At 32.3% G+C, this 24,990-nt stretch overlaps 1 protein-coding gene across 3 annotated transcripts in view; it reads left to right on the forward strand.

Annotated features, from left to right (window-relative positions):
• PCDH17 (protocadherin 17) overlaps positions 1-24,990 on the forward strand; it is a 95,589-nt gene that overhangs the window by 25,841 nt on the left and 44,758 nt on the right. For 2 of the 3 annotated variants that reach the window (XM_037066036.1, XM_037066038.1), the window contains 2 exons: positions 12,059-12,117; positions 12,251-12,423. In XM_037066036.1, the coding sequence (XP_036921931.1) occupies positions 12,059-12,117; positions 12,251-12,423 (232 nt within the window). The remainder of the gene's footprint in view (positions 1-12,058; positions 12,118-12,250; positions 12,424-24,990) is intronic. The other variant, XM_037066037.1, reaches the window with a different exon arrangement.

The raw sequence follows: 24,990 nt of genomic DNA on the forward strand, positions 1-24,990 counted from the left end.
AGTAGAGCAATGGATCTGCATCAAATTTTATGTTAAGCTTGAGCATTCTTTGATGGAAACTATTTGGATGATTCAGAAGACCACAGCTATGGACAACTGGGCATTGGCAGTTCCATCACTACAACACACCTGCTTACGCATTACGTTCTTGTGCAGAGTTTTTTTGTAAAATATCAAATCACCCAGGTGACTCGGTCTTCCTACATCTCAATTTTGGCACCCGGAAACTTCTGGCTTTTCCCAAAACCAAAATCACATTTGAAAGAGAAGAGATTTCAGACTATTGATGAGATTCAGGAAAATATGATGCGAGAGCTGATGGCAATTGGGAGAACTTCAAAATGCCTACTTTGAAGAGGACTGCGGCATCAATGTTTTACGTACAACATTTCTTGTATCTTGCATCTTCTTCAATAAATGTCTGTTTTCATATTACATTGCTGGATACTTTGTGGGGATGGATCATTATTTTTTCTATTTCTCAGAGAAGCTATATAGCAACTAATGGGCCTGTCAGTATTTGGCAAGTATTATTGTTCTACAGTGAATCAGGCATATCATGGGCAACTCCATAAGAGTCTGTTAGCTGGAGTTTGTTTAAAAAATGTAGACAGCAATACTACTGTGTCTACTAAAGCTATGAGAAGAATGAATAATAAATTTTAATAGTACTATTTTGAAGATCCTAACATAGGACAGCATTTTCCAAATTTCCTTGCACAGAAGGGACAAAATAACACAATTTGTATACGTTTAGATTCAGTGCAGTATAGTTTCAAAGGGTGTCTGTGTTAGCTAAATAAATTAGACTAAAATTAGTTGTAATTTAAATATTTAATTTGTAAAAAATTTTCTATTTAACAAGTTTCAAAAATTAAAAAAAAATACTTAAAAATATATCTTACAGAAAATTCAACATTCATCATGAGAATAAGTAAAATAATTTGTCACCAAGTTGTCTCCCTCCATTTTCTCTCTTGCTTTTCATATGTCAAGAATTCTAGAAGTTCAGGCCTGTAGTGGATTTTTATTGTCTACTTATAATTTTTAATTTTTTAGTCTTGGAAGCCCAATTACAGAGAATTGAGTTTTAGGCATTTCCTCCAGTTGAAAAATCCTTTAGTATTCTTCATGGAGATATAAAGAACACAGTAGGAGGAAAGGTCTGCTAAGGCTGAGAGAAAGTAAAAACCCAGCTTATGAAAGAGCTCCAGACTTCTCCACCACACTCCCACCACTGGAAGAAAAAGAGAAGACCAATTATTGGACAGGGTTAAGATGGAGAGGTTGACCTCACTGAAGAGAAAGAATTAATCAGAGAATTTGAAATTACCAACCAGGATATATATTTGAATATTTATCAGAAGACATCAGCTTGTGGTATAATGCTCTGTCATTGCCAATGAGAAAGCACATTTAGCATTTAGTGTCACCGCTGTGGCTTCTGCACTCCAAGCTTCAGCAAAAATATGTAGAAGATGCAGCATTCTCTATTTTGTGTGATTTATAGATAAGAAATAGCATCCATCTTACCTTTTATGTTAATTTTCTTGTTCTCAAAAATGATTTTCTTTACAGAATCAATTACAGAATCTAATTTTGGTACAGAAATTATTATTTAAGTTAGTGACATTTATTAAAAAGTTCATATTGCCCTGGCTGGTGTAGCTAAGTGGATTGAGCACAGGCCTGCGAACCAAAAGATCGCGGTTCAATTCCCAGTCAGGGCACATGCCCGGATTGCAGGCCAGTTCCCAGCAGGGAACGCATGAGAAGCAACCATACATTGACATTTCTCTCCCTCTCTCCTTCCCTTCCATTCTAAAGATAAATAAATAAATAAATAAAAATTTAAAAAGTTCATATTCATAAGAGATTTTAATAGACATCTAGATCATGCAAGTGGTCAACATGTGTATGTATATGTGTGTATACATGTATATGTATATACATGCATGTATACATGCATGTATTCATATATACGTGTATGTATTCATATATATGCATATATATATATATATATATATATGTGTGTGTGTGTGTGGAGACAGGCTCAATAGAGAAATGCAATCATTAGAGAAATGAAAATAAAGCCATAATGAGATATCACCTCACACCTGTCAGAATGGCTATCAACAAGTAAACCAACCAATGGCTATCAACCTGTAAACCAACAAACAACAACTGTTGGTGAGGATGTGGAGAAAAGGGAATCCTATTGCACTGTTTTGGGGAATATATTGGTGTAGCCACTAAGGAAAATATTATGGAGTTTCCTCAAAAAATTAAAAGTAAAGGTGCCTGGTGACCCAGTGATTCCACTTTTGGGAATATATCCAAAGAAAACCAAAACATTAATTTAAAATAATATATACAGCCCTGTGTTCATTGCAATGTTATTTACAATACCCAAGATTTGGAAGCGGCTCAAGTGTCCATCAGTAGGTGAGTGGATAAAAAACTGTGGTATATTTACACAATGGAATACTACTCTGCAGTAAAAAGAAGAAAAATTTACCTTTTTTGAAAGCGTGGATGGACCTTAGGTGCATTATGCTTAGTGAAATAAGGAAGTCAGAGAAAGACCAATACCATGTTTCATCTACATGTGAAATCTAATGAACAAAATAAACTAACAAACAAAATAGAAAGACACTCAAAGATACAGAGAACAGATTGGCAGCTGTCAGAGGGGAGGGAGTTTGGGGACTGGGTGGAAAAAGTGAAGGGATTAAGCAAAAAAAAAAGACACAAAACAGTATTGTGATTGCCAGAGGGAAATAGGGAAGGGGAGAGTTCAAAGGGAGAATAAATGGTGATGATAACAGACTTGAATTTGTGTGGTGAGCACACAAAGCAATATGCAGATGATGTGTTACAGAGTTGTACACTGGAAACCTGTATGTTTTTATAAACCATTGTCACTCCAATAAATACAATAAAAAATAAATGGAAAACAAGAGCCCTGGTTGAGTGGCTCAGTTTGTTGGAGTGTCATCTGGTAGGCCAAAAAGTTGCAGGTTCAATTCTGGGTCAGGGCACATTGCCTGGATGCAAGATACCTAGTGGGGGCAAGTTCTGGAGGCAACTGATCAATGTTTCTCTCTCACATTGATGTTTGTCTGTCTGTCTCTCTCTCTCATCAAAAACTTATCCTCAGGTAATGATTAAAAATAAAATAACAACATTGTTTATAAATAGAAAAGAAAGAAATATTTGAGTCATTCTAACTGAGCAGTTGACAAAATTCTTGCTTAAAAATATGGCATCGTTGTCCTTCCATTTTACATTTAAAATGATTCTTGTTTTTGATAAATGTGGTATGAATTTTTCATGCTTTTTATTGTGTCTTTAGTAACACAACATGAACGTCAACCACACTATACTTCTATGAAATGTATTATTTTGAAAATCAGTGATAAATGCAGTTATTGCCATACCTCATGCACTTTTAAAATTCCAAGTCCATAGGTGCTGTCAGATAACTTTATAAGTGGTGGCTTAAAATACTGTTGCCTACTTCAGCAATGTAGAAAGAACCACACCATATATTCCATTGAAGGCAAAGCTATCAGAAGCAATGTCAGTATGAAAAGGCTTACAGTGAATTATTCACCTCTTAATACTCCCTTGTGTTTAGTCTGCTACAAAAAGAACACTTGTTATCAATGTGAAGAGCAGTGCCTCTGAATTAAGGGAAAAGTTTGACTTTTGTTTCATTTTCAACCCAAAAGCAATGATATATGCAATCATCTTGGCTTTTCTAATTCTGAGGAATTTTCAAAATGTAATTCCCCTCTACTTCCAGATTAGGAAAACATTGATTATCTAAGTATAACTGAACCTAAAATCATATGATTTAAAGCCATAACTGCACATTTAACCCCAAATTAGTTTGTGAGAGGTAAGTTGGTCTCTTAATGATGATGTCAGAGTCAAATGGATACTTAATTTTTTTCTTAATAATTCTTATTTTAGATCAATATGTCTAGAATTAAAACTTTCTTTTTCAACCTTTGGAAGATAATTTTGTATTTTGCATGCCCATTTTTACTCTCTAGTAGTGTACTGAAAATTCATAAAGTTAATATTAAGACAAATACTATATAAATCTTATACATATAAACACATAAAATAGATTTAATGTTATATATAATATTGAGGAAAAGGTCTAAAACCTTGTGACAAATGCTGCATCTTTTCTTTCTCAGTGTCTAATCTGCTGTCAAGTCTATTGTTTTTTTTATATTATAAGTTTCATTTGGGTCATTTTATATTTCCTACTTTTCTCCTTCAGGCCTGACTTAGGAAGATGTAAGAAAGGTACTTAGGGCTCAAAATTTAAGGAGGCATTTGTTCTCAGGAACATAGTTTTACATTCCTGGTCATATTTTAAATATTTCTAATAGATTTTCTGAGATGCTTATTGGTTATTTCCATCACCTTTTCCATCCCCAAGTCTGTTTTTATTGATGGGTATTCTCTTAGGTGAGGGTTATTTTTCCTGGTTTATTATATGCCTTGTAATTCCTGGTTATATAATATCTCAGATACTTTGAATTTTACATTATTAAATGCTGGATTTTAAAATATTGCTTATGATCCAAACTAAATGTATGTTGTGAAATGAATGTATTCATATGGCTTCTGTCCCAAAGATGTCCTCTTATGTGAAGAAAATGACACAGAAAGGCAAATGGATGTCAAGAATGTCAGCAGTTTATCAGCTACTGCCTCCTGGGTTTTCATACCAATAATTATGGAAATGCCAAAATTTTTCTCTCCATGTGAAATTTCCTGACTATCCCATAACTCTATTATGGGAGATATAAGATAATACTGGCAAAATAACACTAAGGTGTTGTGTATATATTTATCACACAGGAATGGCACAGATCAAAGTTTGAATCCAGCAACATTTACTTATATAATATTTATGATGGTGGAAACTAACCATAAAATCTAGTTTCCTCATTCTTACATTATTCTCTCTTCCTTTTGCAGGAATGTACTTGGAGATTAGTGTTCTGATAGTTTTTCATAGAAATTCATTTGAAAGTATTAAAAATTATGTCATCTTTATATTTCTCATCTCACAATTGTCATATTTTCAAGAAAAAACAAGTTTTGTTTTAAAATTTGCTGGACTTTTCATTCAGTTATTATGATTTCACCATCATTAGCGTGCTGCATATAGGTTTTTAAGAACATTATAAACTTATACCAGGGATGGCATTACACAACTAAAAAGCTGTCCTATATTATCTCATATAAAATATAAACCTACATTCTTAGATAGTATTATCCTAATTTTACCTCTAAATTGTAAAATTATTTTGACAATATGTTGTACACACTTTGGCAAATCTTATAATAATCATTTCATATTAAGTATCTTTAGAGGCTTTATAAAGATATGCTATTCACTTGTAGATGCAGACTCAGTTTTACAAGGTACTTCACAATTTAAAAACACCATTTTTCAGGATGGCTCCCAGTTCTTCATGATACAGCCACATTTGTTTCTTGCACCGAAATAAAAAGTTACTCCTTTGCAAAAAATGCATTCTGAAATCTTTATTTAAAATATTTACTTTGTGGTTGGGTAAATAGGAACTGCACATAAGAAAACATCCTTGAAATAAATGAAAATTGACCTAAATAATTCATATTTAAGGTGCCTGTCTTGCAGGGCTCTTACTTGACTTTGCTACTGTGGCTAAATAGATCTTTATATTTTTAAGCCATTTGTAGTCTACCCAAATGAAAATGGAATTTCTAGATGGGTTTCAAAAGTTGGCTTACTATAATTTTAAAAGATACTGTTCAGAAACACTTCTTATTGAGAATATTTAATGAATTCAGTAAAATGAGACTTTTTTGAGTACAGAGTTCTATGTATTTTTATTCATGTATGGCACCATGGAACTACCATCACAACCAGATTGCTAAACAGTTCTTTCATCCAAAAACTCCCTTTGTAAGTCAACTTTAACCCCTTGAAACCACTAATCTGTTCTGTTTTAGTAGTTTGTTTTCCTTTTTTTAATGTTTTAAATTTTTTATTTAATTATTTTTCAAGTACAGTTTTCTGTCTTTTACTCCCATCCCAGCCCACCCCCCATGTTCCCCTCCTCCCTCCCCCATCCACTCCCCTTATTTGTTGTCCATGTGTCTTTTATACTAGTTCTGTAAATCCCTCATTTTTTCCCCCTGAAATTCCCTCCCTTGTCCCCTCTGGTTGCTGTCCCCCTGTTCTCTGTTTCAGTGTCATTGTTTTTATTTTGCTTGCTTGTTTGTTTGTTGTTTAGCTTCCTGTTAAAGGTGAGATCATATGGTATTTGTCTTTCACCACCTGACTTATTTCACTCAGCATAATGCTTTCCAGTTCCATCCATGCTGTTGCAAAAGGTAGAAGCTCCTTCTTTCTTTCTGCTGCATAGAATTCCATTGTGTATATGTACCATAGTTTTTTTGATCCGTTCATTTACTGATGGGCACCTAGGTTGCTTCCAGATCTTGGCTATTGTAAATTGTGCTGCTATGAACATTGGGGTACATAGGTTCTTTTGGATTGGTGTTTTAGGGTTTTTAGGATTAATCCTAGCAGTGGAATTGCTGGGTCAAAAGGCAGGTCCATTTTTAGTTTTCTGAGAAAAATTCCATAGTGTTTTCAATAATGGTTGTACTAGTCTGTAATCCCACCAGCAGTGAACTTGGATCCCCTTTTCCCCACAACCTCTCCAGTAATTGTTGTTTGTTGCTTTGTTTATGATGCTCATTCTGACCAGTGTGAAGTGGCTTTAATTTGCATCTCTCTGATAGCTAGTGATATTTAGCATCTTTTCATGTATCTCTGGATCCTCTGTATGTCCTCCTTGAAGTGTCCAAGTCCTTTTCCCACTTTTTAATTGGGTTAGTTGCCTTCTTAGAGTGAAGTGGTGTGAGTTCTTTATATATTCTTGAGACTAAAACTTTTTCTGAGGTATCATTGGCAAATATGTTTTCCCATATTTTTTTGAGTAGTCTTATAAGTAGAATTTTACAGCATAAATTTTTGAGACTGGCTTTTTTCACTGAACATTATTGTTTTGAGATTCATCTAAGTTTTTCAATAATTTATTTTTAATTGCTAAATAGTTCTCCATTGTATGCATGTACCACAGTCTATTCACCTGTTAGAAGATATCTGGGCTGATTTGAGTTTTGGCAAAGAGATTTTCTGTAAATATCCATGCGCAAATTTTTGCTTGAACATAATTTCCATTTCATCAAGGTAAATAGAAAATTGCTAGGTTAATTTGGGTCTTTTTATTTTTTTAATAAAACATATTTTAAGTTTCCCCTTAAAATATGTTAGTGTAACTCTTTCAACTTTATTTCACTTTTTAAAAATTATTTTGGCTATTACAATTCTTTTGCTTTTTCATACACACTTTGAATCCTTGGTATCTACAGAAAATTGTGCTGGGTATTTGAGTGGAGTTATGCTACATGTATAGATTACTTGAGGAGCCCTGACCTCTTTACTGTGCTGTGTCTTTGATGATAAACACAATATATCTCTCCGTTATGTTGACTTTTTATTTATTTAATCAAATTTTGTAATGTTCAGCATACAGATTCTATACTTGTTTTTTTGTAAGTACTTATTTGCTAAATATTTGATCTTCGTGAAACTATTATAAATTTATTGCAATAAATTTCAAAATTTTGAAATTTTTGAAACTTTTGAAATTTTGATCTTGACCAGTTTATAGCTAGGATACAGAAATATAATTGATTTTTGTTTGAGACTTTGAATATGGCAACTTTGTTTAACTTAGTTATTACTTCTAAGACATTTTCTTTGTTTTGATTCCTTCCTATTTCTATCTACATACTATTATTTGTGGATACAATAACATTGTGTGTATTTTTTTTCTTCATTTCTAATGTGTGTGTCCTCTCTTTTTTTAGTATTTTTAGTACAAAGACTTTTGTACTTTTAATACAAGACTTTTAGTACAATGATTAATAGAAGTTGTAAAATTCTTCAATCTTTCATTAGTATTACATTAGTTATACCTTTTATTTTGGTAGATGCCCTTTATACAATTAAAAAAGTTTTATTTTAACTTGATGAAATTTTATCATTAATAAATGATGAATTTGTCAAATGTTAGATACATATTTAAAATTTCTAATTGTAATATATTAATAGTTTAAAAACACTATTTTGACTGCCTTTACCATCCATTTTCACAACTTCTTTAAGTGCATGTAAGTGACTATATCTGGTTAATCCACTTCCACAAATGGAGAGCCTTCCCAATGTTAGCCAGCTGGACTCAGTTTCAGTAGTCGCTCCCTTTCCACTTTCTCAGAGACACACATTTTAAAAATAATGATGTGTTTTTATATTTCTAAAAGGATGAGCAAATTATAGATGACACTTGACTATGAACTACTGTTGATAAAAATTCTCATTTGGAATATAATTTATCAATTTACTGAGTACTATTAGGGAAAAGCATAAAGGCTTTTTGCTTTTAAATAAATAATTAAATAAATAATTAAAGAAACCACTCATATCTACTTTGTGGGTTTACTTGGAAACATTTTTATTTCTTTGTGTTTTCTGTATAAAAAGAGTAAAAACATCTAAATTGTTATTATTTTTATCAAAGAAAATAAGCAACAGGCAAAGTCAAAATAGGAGAGCATACTCTGTTTTATAAGTTCAAATCTTTTCTACTGCGAGCAAATAATAACTTACAAAAACCCCCAAACTTCTGTCCTTTTAATTTTGTCCTGACTTTGAAATAGGATAAACATGTATCTAAAATGTCTACTTCAGATCTATTCTGTAATTACCCAATTCAAGGTCCATATTTTATAGTGAACTACATGTTTTTAAAAATAATAGTTGAGACTGTTCAAGTTGAATATGAAGAAGAAATATTTTAGAGATTATTTTGGGTGGAAGAAGATGAAGTTTTCAGGAGTTATAAATATTCACATTTAGTTACTCTGCTGACACTAAAAAACTACAAGTGGGTGACCTTAAATTTATTTTTTTCCTAGACTTAAAAATTAATTTATAAATGTACTAGGTAGAACACAGTTTTTAGAGTACAATGTTGAAAAATATCTGAAAGCCATTTTACTTCTAAATAATGCTGTATATTGATACACATGTCTATTTTTCTCTATTTTCCATTTTCTATGCAAATATTGTTATTTTATATTCAGATTATTTTAAATGAGTTTTCTGACACCCTTGAAGCCTGAATAATGAAAATGTTATTTTCTCTAATAAAGCCAGTATGATTTTTTGAGAGTGAATTAGTTGTTTGTTAAGGCCACATGGCTATTTCCTTATGATAATTATAAATACACACACAATCTCTCACATTCTACCTATTTATTTATTTTTATTGTTGATACTGTCACAGATGCTCCCCGCTCCTCACCCCTATTGGCCTTTACCAGATAGTTGTGTGAGTCCATGGGCTATGCATATATGCATATACAGTCCCAAAGGCTAATAATCTCTTCCAGTCCTTCTCATTCCCTTGTCCTCTGAGATATGCAGGTGTGCTGTATGTACATGTGCTCTATGTTTCTAGCTATTTTAATGCATGGATACTGGCATTATTAGTAAACTTCTGATACTTTACTACTGATCAAGTTATAAACTTTTAAAATTGTACTTTGTGAAATTCTACAATAATAAACCCATTTTTTGTTTTAACTCCCTCTCCTCATTCTTTCTCATTTATATATAGTATTGTTTTTCCCTTTTTGCTCTTCCTCTATTTTTCTTGCCTTTTCACTGCTGTTATTTTTCTTCTCTTTCTTTCCCTTCAAAGTCACTTCTTTTCTAACTTGCTCTGTTTTTGTGTTTCCATCAAAAGGTTATTTGGTAGCAATACCATTTCCCAGTGTTCATGAGACACAGATACATACATGAAAACATACATACATGCATGCTTTTTCACGTGCAAATATTTAAAAACAGCTCTTTGCTCAATGAGAAGACACACTTTATTTTTTAGTTTAAGTCTCTTATTTTATTAAAACTCCTTAGAACTTTAATAAATTGAAAACATTTTTAGATACTATTCTGATTAGCACAGGGAAAGAAAAGTTTCCCAAATGTGTCTCTCTGTGTCAGACTGAGTACACATCTACTTCTTAAGAGGCTTTACCTAATTAAATCCATTAAAATCACAAGATTACTTATTATAACAGCACTTATCTATTATAACTAGAGTTTCCACTTTCAGGTTACATTTTACTCTCTCCTAAATACCCAGGATTCTCTTTTTCTGAAATGTAAGACATTCATCCTTAGCTTTTAACTGACATCGGCATTAGGTTGGATACATATGTTTGACCAATTGAAAAGATGAAGTAAATTTTGTTAAATTAAAATGTGGAGTTTCTAAGTAATTATAGTTTTAAATATTGAAAAAACAGTTTTGCAAACATTTTTGCCCATGGTGGTGGTTTTTATTATTCTTATTAGATCTTCAAGTTATCCTTAAAACTGATAGTTTGTCATTAAAAAAAATAAGTTGCTTCACAGAATGTAGACAAAAGTAAAGCATGTTAATGAAAAATGTCTGCTACCAACTACTGGTGAAAGCAGATTAGGTGTGAGAAACAAAATTACCTTCTTTACCCTTACCTTTACACTTATTTTGATAAAATTCATTTGAAAAACAACAAAAGATAATGAATGAAAATATTCGTTAGTGTTTTTTCAGTCTCCAAACTTTTAATAGACATTGAAACTTAATGCTTTAAGCTGTTGTTCTTAACATTTTTCTTCTTTTTTTCCAGTAACAGTTTAAAAAGCCTTATGATTTAAATTATTATATGGGAAGAAAAAAGAGTACTGTTAGTTTAAATTAACCTTATTTATACGGAAAACACATATTGCGCTATATTAAGCCTTACCTTGGGCCCTCTGCTTCATGAATTGCGTGCTCCTGTGCTACTGATACTTGCATGCTGCATGATCTTGTAGGAACCCATAGCTGCTTCAGAGCATAATGGTGTGATACGAAGTGATGCAGAAAACAGGAGAACCTTTGTCCTGGAGTCAGCTGCAAGAAGAAGTAATGCATATGAATGTACAGTATAGGGAGATTTATGAAAGATCTAGTCTCTTTCTCCCAAAAGACTCTGTTCCATGATACAAGGAGAATTCAGTTCTTTTTGGCAGATCTCCATGTCAGTTTGGAAGCAGTAAAAACAACCACGAAAACAAGCCTGGTTTCTCAATGTCTTTACTCTCCATGTTTTAAGTAACATTTTTATTTCTAGTTTTTTTTTACTTTGTTTTAATAACCAGGAAGTAACATATTTTTCCTTGTCTTGTTTGCATTCAATTTCTATAGTAAGGATGTAGATGAGAATTAATTATATGTGCCATGCTTATGTATTTTTTAATTTTATTGAATTTTTTTGGGGGGGACATTGGTTAATAAAATTATATAGGTTTCAGATGTACAATTCTCTAATATATCATATGTATATGGTATTGTATGTATCCCACCCATATACTGTTCTACTTCCTCTCTAGTAATTTGAAAGAAAAGGCCTGAATCTCTCCATTGAGGAGTGGATGACTTTAAAATGATATTATATCAAGGGAGGCATAGATTCCCAGAAGATTATGTAATTATGTTAAAAATGGGTATTATTAAATAATTCATACTTTTAATATGGAGAAATTAGGTCATTTTTCTACTCCTCCCACAAATATTCAATCTTAATATCTGAATAATGAAACAACACAGTGCTATCCATTCTGGTGCTAACTGAGAATGCCAGTTATGACAGGCTCATTGTTTACTTTAACAGGTAATTTGTGGACCGGAATCATTTAATTGTTCTGAGTACATAATTACATGTCAGCAATTTCCAATTTAATTAAAATGTACAAATCTGAAGATTAAAGGGAATTTTTGAATTATTAATCATTTTTCCACTAGGAAATCTTGTTGCTCTGCAGGAGATTTGTCCAGTGTACAACTATACGTATTTTTTTCCTTCTCTTTCACAGACAGACAATTTTCCCGCAGAGCCCAATTACATGGGCAGCAGGCAGCAGTTTGTTCAAAGGTAAGGCCTATTAAATAACTTTCTCAGCTTCCCCATTTGCATTCATGTCAAAATTGCTTTGCAAGAGACAACACTTCAGATTCCAACTTGTAGAGACAACACTTTCTCTTCTTTTTCTTTGTATGTATTTCAGTAGCTCCACGTTTAAGGACCCAGAAAGAGCCAGCCTGAGAGACAGTGGGCACGGGGACAGTGATCAGGCTGACAGTGACCAAGACACTAACAAAGGCTCCTGCTGTGACATGTCTGTTAGGGAGGCACTCAAGATGAAAACTACTTCAACTAAAAGCCAACCACTTGAACAAGGTGAGTGAAGCTTTCCAATGCTTAGCAAGTGTAAAGCTTAAGCAGTCATTATAAACCTGTTAGTACTAGAGTTACGATATATTAAGGTGGAATGGACCATTAATATTGTATCAAAATAAACAGCAAATCCCAAGTCTGTCCCAGACAAAAAACAACTATTCAAGTACCTCAGTAACAACAGAATAAGGAAGACCATGGATAATATTCTTTCCTCTTAAATGAGAATTTGATTAAATTGACTAGGTTTGTTACCTTTGTAAATGCTCCCTAACTTTTTCTATTTTGCATTTTACTAACAAGAAAAATATGGCACATATTAGCTAGATTTGCACATTTTAATATATTAGTTTATAGGATTAATACTGTACATTCAACACTTTTAAGTGAAATGAAAACTTGATTAGAATGCTCTAGCTCTTAGTGTGCTGGTATTTTTTAGTGTATATTTTACTTTTTAAGTAGTTTTTAATAGTAAAATAACAGCTAAACCAGAGTTTTGACATTTTAATTTTTGATTTACATCAAAGTCTTCAAGGATATCAAATATGCACAAACTTTTTATTCAGATAGAGATAAAAAGAAATACTTCTTTATAAGTATATATATTCTAAAAGTCTCCCTTCAATTTATTCATTTGATATGCCTTTTTATTAATTTTGATGTTTGTATTGTTTCAAACACAATGGAATATTTGCTAATGATTTACACAAAGAGAATTAAACTACTTTATGTATAGGAATTAAACTATCAGTAGTTCTTTTTTATCTCCAGTTATAATAAATAAAAATAATTGTTATATAAACTGTTTCAGAATTACAAATGTATTAATATTAGTTTTCAAAATAGTCACAGTATTTAAATACTTAATATTCATAATTTCAGTTTTCTAATGAGAAACTAGATTTCTACTATGTGCGTAGAGCTGCTAATTCATCTACTAATTGATAATTGATAGAAAGTAAATTTCTGTCTGTAGTGCATTCTGTCTTATTACATATACCTAGCACAGGGGTCCCAGGGCCCTGGGCTGACAGAAGACTGGTACTGGTCTATGGCCTGTCAGGAACTGGGCTACACAGCAAGAGGAGAGCAGTGGGCAAGGTCACGGGCATTAGCCAGAGCCTGTGCTCTGCCTCCTGCCCCCACCCACTGGTGTCAAAAAGGTTAGGGACCATTGCCTTAGCAGATAGTGGATATAATCCTTATTAACTTTTCTAATCGTGTTGAAATTTTAATACACAAACATATATTCAATATGGAAATAAATAAATAAATAAATATATATATATATATATATCCATATAAAAATATTTGTGCACTGAATATAATTATGTTGGATTTACCTTAAACTTGACCTCCCCAAAGCCTTCTTTTCTAAGTAGTACGTCCCAGATAGATAACTTTTTTCTGACTTTTTACCGCCGCAATTTTGTTTGTAATAATGTAGTATTGGTTTTTAAATTATTTTTAACAAAAAATATTTAAATATTTAAATATTTAAACTGTAAGTATTCCCTAACACTTACAGTTTCTGCATATGTAATGGTTAGTTAAATAACTTCACTGGTCTTGATGGATTATGACTCTGCAGTATTATGTGAGTCTTTTAGATACGATTAAGTAGTTATTTGTTAAATCTTAGCCTGTGAATTCACAGCATAAGATAGATCTATCTATGTGTATAATGAAGGAATTAAACAATTCATTTTGATCCTATTTGTAAAGCTGGATAAAATAGAGTTTGCATATCTTTATTGAGAAACTTTATTAATCAAAATAAAAAATGAGTACACTGCTGCTCACATCAATACTTTAATTCCTTTTCATTCATTAACTCAACAGTGTATTTAATGGACATGAAAAAGACTCCTATAGAAAAAGAAAGTTGTCTTATTTATGTTTGAAAATATAATTTATACTGAAATCTGATAAAATGTTTTTAAATCAAAGAGTAATATTTTAAAAAGGTTGCTACCGTTCTTAAAAATATATATTTGGTGTATATTTTATTTAATATTATACGTACATATTGCTAGTGTAAGAATGACAGTAGAAAGGTCTCCTATAACACATTTTCCACATATGCTTATTAATAAACATGGGACAATTATTATGAATTGGAAAGCCACACTTAGATAATCTATGAATAGAAATCTGACTCTTTAAAACATAAATTTGGAGGATTAGCTAACATATTAGTTCATAGAAAAATTAATTTGATTCACTAGTGCACTTATTTGATAAGTATCTATTAAATGCTTTCAATATATAAAAGAATAAAAGTATATTTCATATTAGGAAAAGTAACTAGAACCTAAACAAAAAGAAACTCATTTATCAATTTTTTTTCTTAAAGCCAAAAGGGAGAAGGATTGAGGGTGGTAGGAGGGGTGGGTGGTGCAGGAGAAAGTGGTGTTGGGATATGGAGACAACTGTGCTTGAAGAACAATTTAAAAAAGGCCCCCAAAATTGTATCAGTGTTTTAACAGCTTTCAATAAATCAGCATATTGTATCTTACATTTTCATATGAGTTTAGTTGGCTTGTACTTCTATTTAAATAATCTCAAGATAAATAATGTTCTATTTCTAAGTTAAAATATTTATTGAACTTCGAAATTAAAATAAATTAAAAAATCTTCACATTTTCAGTGGAACTTTTTATGCTAATGATGTTTTACCTGTGCCTATAACTAAGCCTTTTTGAGCTTTTATTTTATTAGCTCAAATATTAGGTTTTTTGTCTTTTGTGCAGTTAATTTTTTATTTGTTCTGTTCTTGATATTTATTTTTGCTATCATCAGTTTAATCTTCTTGAATATACAGCACAATAATGTGTTGCCCATTATTTTAATAAAAATAGTTACAAGGGTTCAGTAGTTAATTGAAGGTGTGATGTATTGCACATCAGCTGAACATAGCTTTAAGGATTATATGTTAACAAATGCTTTAATAAAAAGAGGTTATTTTAGTTTTTCTTAGTGTGATTAAGAAAAACTCTCAAAGAATGTACTTATTTTCTTTCTATTTTATTGCATTTTTGTGCCTTTAATCTCAATTAGATTTTTTTCTACACTTCTTTCACTGAATATTCTAGGTAGGTAGGTGGATAAAACAATCCAAATGTTTTGAAATTTGTATGCTACCATTGTAGGATATTACACAGTTAGGAATACAAATATTTATATTTCCATCTAATAATCATTGTTTGTCAGAAAATGACACAGAGAATTCACACACACACACACACACACACACACACACATATATATATATATAATTTTATTTTTCTAAATTTGTTTTTTAGAATAAGAAAAACCAATTTATACCAAGGACTAAAAAAATAGTGTTATATATAACACTATTATTTTATACTAGTGTTATAAATACAACATACAGTGTTATAAAGGATAAAACCAACATTTTTAAGTTAATTTACTTCTTATGCCTCAGGACATTTTTTAATGTTTGACTTCTGGCCACTTCTGGTCTTTGATTTTTCTAGCCACCAAAAGCTTTTAAATTGTTTTGATTACTAGCAACAACTGTTTTTTTTTTTTCTTTCAAAAAATTTAATGAGCTTTCCCTAAAATTCAGTAGTTCCTATTGATTCTCAAGTAAAAAGTGTTCCATTTATGTAAATGATGACTGGTGATTTCTCTAAGAAATCTTATTGGTACCGAGTGGTAGTTATCAATTATCCAGGGATAATCAATCTTCTTGATATCTTTACAATTGAATGAAACCAAGTTCTTCAATTTGAGTTGAGTGGAATATCATCGTACATTATAACTGTTAACAACCCACGCCAGGGAAAAGTCACCATCGTTTTCTAACTGCTCTGTTCAGTAGGCAGCTGCCAGTCCCTTCTCCTGTGGCGGGTTTCCAGGACTTTACTGATCCTCAGGTGTTGCTCCATTCAATTTCCTCCCCCCGCTATTTAATTCTGTGCCCCTTTAATATTCTCTCTTTAATGATAGAAAATTTTATTTCTTAAATTTCATTCCAGATTCCAAATTTTCACAATGGAATCCATGATTAAAATCTAATAAAAATAAAATAAATAGAAATTTGAGAATAATAGAAATTCCAAATGAGCCAGGTTTGCTCCAATGAATTTCAATTTTAAAACTAAATTACATTCTTAAGGGTTGCCTTCTGTTTTCCCAGAGGACAATCTAGAAAACTATAAAAACAAAAGCTAATGGAATTTTTTTTCTTTTAAGTCAGTGTTTAAATTTTGTTTACACGCCTGGCTGGTGTAGCTCAGTGGATTGAGCGCGGACCTGCAAACCAGACGATTGCGGTTCGATTCCCAGTCAGGGCACATGCCTGGGTTGCAGGCCAGGTCCCTGCAGGCCAACTCCCAGCAGGGGACACATGAAAGGCAACCATACATTGATGTTTCTCTCCCTCTCTCCTTCCCTTCCCCTCTAAGGATAAATAAATAAAATATTAAAAAAAATTTTGTTTATGCATTTTACCTTCAAAAGATGATTAGGTTAGTTTAAATGACTGCAGCATTTATTATATGATTTCAGAGTTCCACGAGGTTCTGAGTTCCACTCCTTTAAATTTCCCTGAGGCTCTTTTCCACTGCAGTAAGAGGATAACCACATATTGAGAGTTGGGGAGAAACTGTTTGGACAGAGGATTAAGATACTGAACACAAATTTGACCTATTTTTCAATTCCCCCTAGAAGTGACTTAGGATAGTAGTTTTCTACTCTAAAGCTTTGGCTCTGACTTCTACTCTCTCCACCATGGTTACAGTATTTCTGACCCTTTCGATCAAGCAGTGTCTTTTTCTAGAACTTCTTATAACAGGCAACAGCAAATTCACCTCTACATAAGGAAGAACATGAAGGTAATGACGATGTCCATCTTCTCAGCAGCAGCCATCTGGCAACATCTGAAAATAATTTTAAAATAAATGTTGCTATAAGTTTCTTAATACTAAATATGTCAGGAAGGAAATGGAAAATCATTGCCATATATATGGGGGTAGGAAGGAACTGTTCAATATTTAATTTCAGAAAGATCACTTATGAATTTTAAAAGGCATTAATGCTTTATGATTCACATATGTGGCATTTACAAGACTGTATTATTTGCCAAGATTTTCTATTATTTTCAAGTCTTGTAAGTTTTGTTGGGCTGAATTTATCTACAAGCACTTTAATGTCAATTTTTTTACCTACTGTTCTATCTTTTAGGGCTTTCAGAATTCATCTGATTTTCCATTTTACTGCATAAAATGGTCCACAAACTGTGAGCAGCTTCAGTTAATTTTCGCTTACCAAACATTGCAACTGTCCCATAGTTCAACTAACTTTAAAAGTTTCAATGATATCTCTTTTTCTCCTGTGCAAACATCTGCTTCTAGAAGCCAGCAGCTGGTATCATGAAAATAGCGATTTTATCACCCTCACATTTGTTGCTCATCGTAAAACCTTCCTAACAAGTGTTGCATGATTTACTATAGACTCATGTAATTTTGAGATTTCTCTTGCTTTTAGTAAGCACAGCAATAATTTTTGCTAAAATATTCCAATTAGGAAATGATGGGACAGTTTTCCCCAAACTTTTGAAACCCATTTTGACTCATTCTTGGGGACAGGGACACCTTCTCTACACTTAGCATTATCATAATCTCTCAAATACTTCACAAAATCAAAGGATTCTCCTTTTTGTGCATTTTATAATGAACATATATATGTGTATATCTATATCTCTATATATTTCATGTTATAAATTAAATGCTACTATGTTAATATTGTGTACTTTTATGAAACTAGGAGCATGTTTGCCAACTGTGGAAATCTAGAGTGATTGTTAGCTCATCTGTCCATTAAGAACTCAAAGAAAATTATTTCTTCCAGAAGTTTTCCATTATTTTAGTTTAATAGTACATTCTAATATTACAGGCTCTCTGTGTTTTTGGAAACCATATTATAAAACATTAGGGTAAAAAGAAATTTGAATTATATATCCCCTAGACTATAGGTAACAAAACAAACAGATTAAGTGACTTCACTAGAGTCTTTAAATTGGCAGTTGAGGTAGTACAGGCACTTCGGGTTTTCATCACATTTTACTTTCTTACTAGTCTGAGGATATCAGCAATAATGCTGGACAACTTGACTCTTTCATATATTTTAAATAAACATTTAATATGGTCATGCATTATATATTGGATAAAAGCTCCCTTAGGTCAGTAAAATGTATCATTTCAAGTGCAGACATTGACACTGCAGTATTGTTTGTCACCAAGCACAAGGGTGTATATATATATATATATATGTATGTATACATTTTTTCTTCAATCTGCGCACAATACCTACAATTCTTCTAGCTGCAGATCCCTGATTATTTCTGAGTGCATTAAGGCATGGTAGTGCTATGAGAGCTTTTCATGAGTTCCTTTATTCAATCACTGATTTTCTTAAATAAACAACTATTCCTGGGATAAAAAGATGAGACAAGGTGCTGACTGGGTCCTCAAGGAGCTCACACTGTATTCAGAGAATTGGACATATAAGCGATGAAGTTGTTGCAGTGAGAGATATGCCTCAAATATTAATGGTGTCATGAGAATGAACACCTAGGCCAGAATTGGAGAAATTGAAGAAAATTCCTATAAAGGGGACACTTGAGCTGACTCTTTAGAAAATGATTAGATCATTTGGCAGAGTGAAGTTCGGAAAGGGAGGATGACAGAGCACTCTCAGAAACAGAGATGCAATAAGCACCATATGGTAAGTTACTATTAGGTACAGATGAATAGGAGTGTGTGAAGTTGGGATTGGTGGGTATGAGGCTGACAAGGGTATGAGAAGCCCAGTGATGGACTTACTGAGAGGGAGCCACTGTATGTTCAAGAAGTAACAGTTCAAAGTTTCATTTTAAAGAGATGACTTTTATGCTAATCCCTTTGGAGATAGGGATACAATTAGGAAGCTAAAGAAGTAACCCAGGACAAGACAAAATGAAACCCAGAGTAGTAAAGAAGAATCAAGAATGGAACCAAGTGAAAGATTACAAATTCCTTTTACTATATGTTGTTATTTTTATTACTTTAATATGTTGCTTGGTAGTCATTTAAAATTGAATTTGGGAGGGAGGTGGGGATCACTGGGGGGTGGACTGGGATGGAAGTAAAAGACAGAAAACTGTACTTGAACAATAATTAAATAAAAAATAAAATAAAAAATAAAATTGATTTTGGGGGTAAGGGTTTCTAAAGGAAATCATGTGATACCCAAGTGAATGAATCATCACTTGAACTATTTAATGCCTTTCAGTTTTTATATAGTATATATGTATATATATACCACACATATTAAATTAATATGTATGTTTGAACTTTCGGTGTTTTCTAAAAATGACTAATGCTTATTTGCATACTGGATTGGCTTACTAAATTAAAAAAAAAAACTACCATCCAAATATACTAAGAGAAATGAAAAACAAAACAAAACAAAATTTAGTTGACCAGATCTTTGAGAGAACTTCCAGAACGCAGTGAAGTAGTTTAAAATTGTGTGATAGTGGATCTTAGAATCATGTCTTGGGTAACTGAGTTTGGTTTATAAAAGGGGTAAAGACAGGGTAAGTTCACCAAGGGAATGTTTGGGAAGAAAAAAAAGAGAGTTTAAATGAGTATCATAAGAGACAGCTGGAAATTATGCTTTAGCAGTTGAAGAAAGAGTCAGGATGTAGAAGATGAATATTTGTTGTAAACATACATAGCTATTATTTCATTCTTATAATTGTTAAAACGCAAGTAATGATAACTTGTAATATATCAATCCAAACATTTAACACATTCAAATTAACTCTTCATTTACATTTCAGTTTCATAACTAATGTAAACTTATATTTTGATGTGTAGGCCTATAATTCTTAGAACCAGAAGTTTTCCAGAGTTAAGAATTTTTCAAATCATACAAAAGTGATGTGATGCCTATGCCATATATTTTGTAATATTAGTACTGAGGTTTGTGGCAGTACTCACAATCAAACATATTAATGCTTTTGTGGTGAAAAACTAAATATTCATACTAAATGGAATAAAGGAAAGCATGAAGATCCCACGTCAGTTTGGTAACAAAATAATTGCCAGAACTGAATTGTTTGGGATTTCAAAATATGGACAATTATAGATTTGTACTTAATTTGCACTTCTGGGTTTTGCTCGTTTAAATTCCTAACAATCAGTTGTACTGATGATGATTCAACTGGCAATACAATGAAAAAAATATCTACCACAAAGAGAAGTGATTTTATAGTTTCCTGTAAGACTAGAAATGTGCGGTTGGCCTACTGCCTCAGACAACATATAAAAAATTGTTTATTATCCTTTTAATAATTTTAATATGATAACTATTTACTGTGGAAAGCCAGATTAATTTGAGAATATTTAAACATTTTAATCAGTTCATAAGATAATTTTGGACAGTACTTTGAGGATTTTCAGACTGATAACAAATGCACTGCTGCATCTGATATTAGTTATATTTTTGAAACAAAATACATATTTCATGAAAATTGATTTGCCTGACCTGGATTTTATTTTTTTGAGGTTTTGGGAATTCATATTGAGGGATGAAATTGTATTATTTTTTGTCTCGAGTCATTTCCTGCCTAATTATAATTACTGTTTACTATATAAGACCATTAATGTAGATATCTGATCCTTGACTCCTAAAAACTAACTAACATTTTTTAGAGTATTTAAGAGAAGATGGCAATGAAACTTTAGAAAAATTTAAGACATGCGGAATGACTATTACTCTACACTATAAGGAAACAATAGACAATAGAGTGCAACTTAAGTAAATATATCTGATAATTTTTTTAACTCATGGAGTTATATTGGGACTCTTGTTCAGGGGCAGATCTCATTACCATTAATTAACATATAAATAAGTTCATTCAATAAGTATTGCTTCAGAACTCATGTATGTGACACTCTGCCTAAAGGTATTTATCTTCCAGGGTATCACTTCTCTATCCATCTAGCTGTAATTATGTTAGTTAAATACTAGATGTATAAGTAAAATTAATTCTGTTGAAGAGATACATAAGATATTACTTCACAAATTAAATGTGCTTTTTTTATAGGGTCTTGAAAGTAGACTAGCGTTATATGATAGTGTGAACTGAGTATGTGAAGCTGGGATAAGTAGCATGATCAAAGTGTTAGAGATGAGGCAAGTCATAGCATAATCCAAGAAAGGCAAGTAAATAGAAATATTTTTGTTGGAATATTGGTGTAGATTTAAAGTAGAGAGAAAGTGGACCAAATGAATGGGTCAGATTAGAAAGACCTTTAATGACTTACTAAGGAGTTTGGATATGATCTGATTGGCAATTAAAAATGTTATTTTATGGCCTAGCTGTTGTGGCTCAGTGGGTTGATCACCAGCCCGTGAACCAAAAAGTTGCCGGTTTGATTCCAAGTCAGGGCACATGCCTGGGTTGTGGATCAGGTCCCCAGAAGGGGACATGCAAGAGGCAACCATGCATTGCTGTTTTCCCCCTCTCTTTCTCTCTCTATTCCCCTCTGTCTAAAAATAAATAAATACAGTCCTTAAAAAATAAAATGTTATTGTAATTGGAGCTACTTCATCAGAGTTTTGTTCTAAAATGACCAATTAATAATAGATCAGAGGAGTCCAATGACCAAATGGATCATTCATTAAGTTTCAAAAGTGCAGAGGCATGTTTAATTCTTCCTAATTTTTATGTATCATAATATTATGTAATTTAATTGCTTTGCCTAATAGTTTTTAGTAAAATTATTCTGAATAATAAACTAATTCAAAAGAATGATTACTCTATTCAAAGTGCTTTCTACTTATATTTGTCAATAACGATTGCTGTTGATTTTTCTTTCATTTTTATTTTATAGCAGAGCTGTCAACTCCACCTTAAATATAAATCCTAATGAAATTCTTGAAAGATTACAAATATGTAACAAACCGTGTACTTATTCAATCAGATTACAAAAGATCAAGTAGTTGTAATAGGGAATTAAAAAGGAAAATAGCATTTAGTAAACATCTATTATGTCAATCACTGCACCAGGCACTTTTAAACAAATTTGTCCTCATATCGAGCTGATGAGATGACTGTTCCTTCCATTAATAGATGAAAAACCTGCACATCAGAGAACTGAAGTGACTTGCCCGCGGGTGATGCCCTTAGTGCAGCAATGTTCTGTATGATGCTATGTCTGTGCTCTTTTCACTCTAGTGACTTTTGCTTATTTAGAGTCTTAAATAGGGAGTCTGCAAGACAGTTATACTAGGATTTCTAAGTTTAAAAATAGGATATCTCACTGTTTAAAGTAGAGTTGAATCTGATTCTTTATGCTTAAGTGTATAGAGTTATGAAGGGTTTTTCGGAACCATGTATAGTCATCTGATTAGTTATTATTATTATTTTGACTCGCTCTGAAGCAGCAGATAGTACCAAGACTATTGTTTCTTGGTCTTTATATAGACTAGTTGCCTTTACATGGAATAGCTCATCTTCCTTCCTACAGAGTCTTCAGTTAATCTTAACCTGTCTTATTAAAAATGAACATAAAACACAAAACTTCCCATGTTAACACACTGATACCAAATGGAAAATATTTAATTTTCATATACTTGAAAAGTCACTCTATCTAGCTTATTAATAAAAATAGGTTATAGCAAGACAATTTTAGTTATATTTTCTATCCCCCCAATCATTACCTCTTAAGTTTGACAAATAATACTTTTGTGTCTTAAACAATACATTAATTAATTTTGTTTTTTAAAATACTGTATGTATTAAGCTCTGGCATTAGCATTACTTTTATTTATTTTTATTTTTTACTTTATCACTGACACTATTACGTATGTACCCATCTCTCCCCCTTTGCCCACCTCCACCTAGCCCACTTTTAGAACCATGGCAGACCGATCACTCAGAAATATTTAAGTCAGATACACCATTTTAATTTAATTTGCAAGACACTGTTGTCTGTAATGTATTTCCCAATTCTTAGGTATTGATCAAATTGTTTGCACAATAAAAATGGTGAAAAATGTCAGTAAATTCCACTTATTTTATTTCTCCATCTCAAACCTGTCAGCATTTTCTCTCCACTCTCCCAAGCCCTCCCCACCCTGCTCCTTTCAGTAAATGGTGTAGACATCTACCTAGTCCCTCCAGTTATAAACATAGGAACCTCTCTTTTTCTTTTTCCTCTTCATTCAAGCATGTGTCAGTAAAACCACTTGTTACTGTTAACCAATTCTACTTGATACTTCTTTAGTACACTTACCTCCAGTGTATACACCAACCCTAGATGCTTCCTGTCTTTCTCCTAACAACACTCTCCCACGTAGGTGGTCACCTGCTTCTTTTGTTGTCTTGTTTGCAATAAAAGTTGAATAATTTTTCTCCATTTAAAACCACAGAGTACTTGAAAAAATATCTGGGCGGCTAATTATGGCCTGCCTATACACCATCCTCTTGCGTCCCCCTCCTGTTAGCTCACTACAGACCAGCTGTGGAAAGTCTTCTTTAAGTTTGTTCTTTTCTTTCTCAAGAAGGAGTTTCTAGTGCTGAGACCTGTTTTGTACTAACTTGCCTCTCAGTGGTCCACACACTGCACATGCAAAGGAGATACTAATTTTATTTTCCAATGTATCCTCAATGTTTAGTTGAAAAATTAGTTATTATAGATTAAAACCACAGATTAAAGAGAAGATACCAGAGAACATGAAGTTACTGAGTAAATGTTGAAGTATCTTGATCTGGTAAAGTATCTTGATCATGGCATTACATTAACCTATAGGGAAACCAGCTCTGTTACAGTTAAAAACAGATCCAACAAACATTTAATAACTTCAGAGTGCTGAAGTTTGCACATTTACTTAAATTATCTCATTTACGTACATAATGTTGAATAATTTTACAAGATAAACATTGCTATTGTCATTTGGAATAGAGGAAATTAGCAATCTGAGTGAGGTCTTTGAACTTCTATGTAGCCGATTCAAAATTTTGACCTGGGGTAGCTAATGCTAATTTCATGGATGCTTTCATTGTTTCACAGTGGCAACAGTTACATGAGAAACAAGCATTCTGACAGTAATATATTTGGTGACTATATTTGGAGAATGAAGGCCTTAACATCTTGATAAAGAGTCACCGATTTTTTTAATAATAAAAACTGCTATCCTAAGAATCTTAAAACACCAATCCCAAAGTACATATGCACCCCAATGTTCATAGTAGCACAATTTACAATAGCCAAGAGTTGGAAGCAACCTCGGTTCCCGTCAGTAAATAATGGATCAAAAAACTATGGTACATATACACAATGGAATTTTATGCTGCAGAAAGAAAGAAGGAGCTCCTACCTTTTGCAACATCATGGATGGAACTGGAAAGCCTTATGCTGAGTGAAATAAGCCAGGTGTTGAAGGACAAATACCATATGATCTCACCTTTAACAGGAAGCTAAACAACAAAACAAACAAGCAAGCAAAATATAACCAAAGACACTGAAATAGAGAACAGGCTGA

The sequence above is a fragment of the Sturnira hondurensis genome, unplaced genomic scaffold, assembly GCF_014824575.4.
Source record: "Sturnira hondurensis isolate 20B ecotype Veracruz unplaced genomic scaffold, ASM1482457v3 Scaffold0016433, whole genome shotgun sequence".
Lineage (NCBI taxonomy): Eukaryota > Metazoa > Chordata > Mammalia > Chiroptera > Phyllostomidae > Sturnira > Sturnira hondurensis.